At 50.0% G+C, this 1,945-nt stretch overlaps 1 protein-coding gene across 1 annotated transcript in view; it reads left to right on the forward strand.

Annotated features, from left to right (window-relative positions):
• Nucleotides 1-1,835, forward strand: part of EMH_0003950 (uncharacterized protein) — a gene marked incomplete at both ends in the record, with an annotated part of 2,953 nt that extends 1,118 nt beyond the window's left edge. Inside the window, one exon of the mRNA XM_013496562.1 lies at nt 10-1,835. Within this exon, the coding sequence (XP_013352016.1) occupies nt 10-1,835 (1,826 nt within the window). The remainder of the gene's footprint in view (nt 1-9) is intronic.
• Nucleotides 1,836-1,945: the final 110 nt, after the last annotated feature.

Below are 1,945 nucleotides of genomic sequence, written 5' to 3' on the forward strand. Positions count from 1 at the left end.
GAGCGCCAGGTCCAGCGCCTGGCGTGCCAGAAGTGGCGTATGTGGAGCCTCCTGTCCCTCCAGCAGTCGTCACTGTGCCGCCCCACGAAATCCCACAACCCACACCTGTCCCGGGGTTCCCGGTCGATGGGGAAATGCAAAGGTTGAGGGCTCGGCGGAGCCTCGTCAGCAGTCTGGTAGACGTTGCGAGCAGGATGGCAGATGAATTACCAGGCGATGAGGCACAAAATATTGTCAAGGAATTAAAGAAGAAGTTGCGAACTGCTGAAAGGGCAGAAAGGGAATACGAAACTGCAGAGGGTCGCAGCGATCCGAACCTTCCAAGCATTCGGAATAAGGCCATCCATGTAATAAACTCATCCATTGAAGGGTCCCGCATTGGTCTATTGCAGTTGGTAAATATGGCAAAGCCTTACGGTGAGCAAATGTACGCGCGCTGCTCTGGGAGGCATTTTCTTACGAATGTCGAGCGTTTGTGGGAGCAACTGGAGAAATGCCGAGATACAACGCCGGTTAAGGTATCTATAGAGACTCTGGGTTTGCTGAGAAATGTCTCTGTAACTCTGAAACAGGAGAATGATGACCAGCTTAGGATCTTGAGGTCAGCACAATTCGTAAACGAGTACGAACCGTATACTTTCGTGGATATTTACACAGCCATCGTTGCCATGAAGTTTAGAATGGAAACTGTGGAGCGCTTGGCTGCGCTGGACAAAGCACTGAAAGAAGATATTCTAGATTTCCAAAAGACTTGGATGAAAGGGATTCTTCAGGTCAACCGGATACCGCTCGAGGTGGATGCAACGTTGGTTCGGAAACTCCATATGCTATTGTTAAAGAGTCGCCGAGCACCTGGGGGGATGCCACCTTCTGGAATAACAGACGCAGATATACAATCCGTCCAAGATATCTTTGTTCAGCAAGATGCGTTTCTGCAAGCTCTGGATACTGCGCAGGACTACACTGCTGTTTCCGCTGCGTACGAAAGCGCGAAGCTGTTCAACGAAAAGCTCAAATACTTATTGGATGTGCAAAAGAACAAGTTGCATGCAACTCTGGAGCGCCATCCGCTCACCAAGGAAGAGGCGAGCGCTGCGAATGAGGCCATGGCAAAAATTGCTGAAGTTGCCATCGACGACGGCGAAGAGTGCTGGCGTTACTTGCAGATTGTGAATTCAGATATTAGCGGGAAATATGAAGAGGCACCCGGCGTATCTGCCAGCAAGGTGTTGCGGCAAATGCTAACCACCAAGAAAAAGGCCGGCACTGCTGAGTCAGGAGAGGCTGCTATAAACCCTGACAGCGCTGTCGCGACTGCTGTGAAGCAGTATTTCTCCGGGCGGTGGCAGCACATAGACACTACGGCGAGGGACCATTGGATGAAGGCGCAAGATATGCTCGAAAAGGCGAAGAAGGGAGCAAAGTACAAACTCGATAAACCGGGATTTGGATCCACTGCACTGGATGTGAAGACGAACCTGAGGGTGGAGTTAGCGAGGACGAGAACAGAGGGAGCATCTCCGTCGAAGCTATTGCAATATTTTAATAGATTAGCAAAGGAATTTGAGTCGTATGATGAAACGCTAAAGGGTGTATTCATATATAAACTAGAAACACCGGAGTGGAGTCAGGTAGAAATTCTGAAGGAGAAGTATGACTCTGAAAAGGAACTGGCCAGGGACAGTCAAAGCTCTGCCGTGGTACCTGGACATGCAGACACAATTTTACAGACGTGCTTGCAAATCCGGACGCTGTTCGAATCAGCGAGGTCTGCTCAGTTTAAACAGGCAATGAAGAAGGCGCTCGCTGATCTTCATGGTGCAGCGCAGGGTTAGAACAGGCTTCGGAAAACACAAAACACACGAGGTGCTGACACAACTTTGTCCCCATTTCTGATATCTCCTTCCTACGCAGTGAAAGAGTGGTGACGTGTGTGACAGGTCAG

This window comes from Eimeria mitis, genomic scaffold (genome assembly GCF_000499745.2).
Source record: "Eimeria mitis Houghton genomic scaffold, Emh_scaff217, whole genome shotgun sequence".
NCBI lineage: Eukaryota > Apicomplexa > Conoidasida > Eucoccidiorida > Eimeriidae > Eimeria > Eimeria mitis.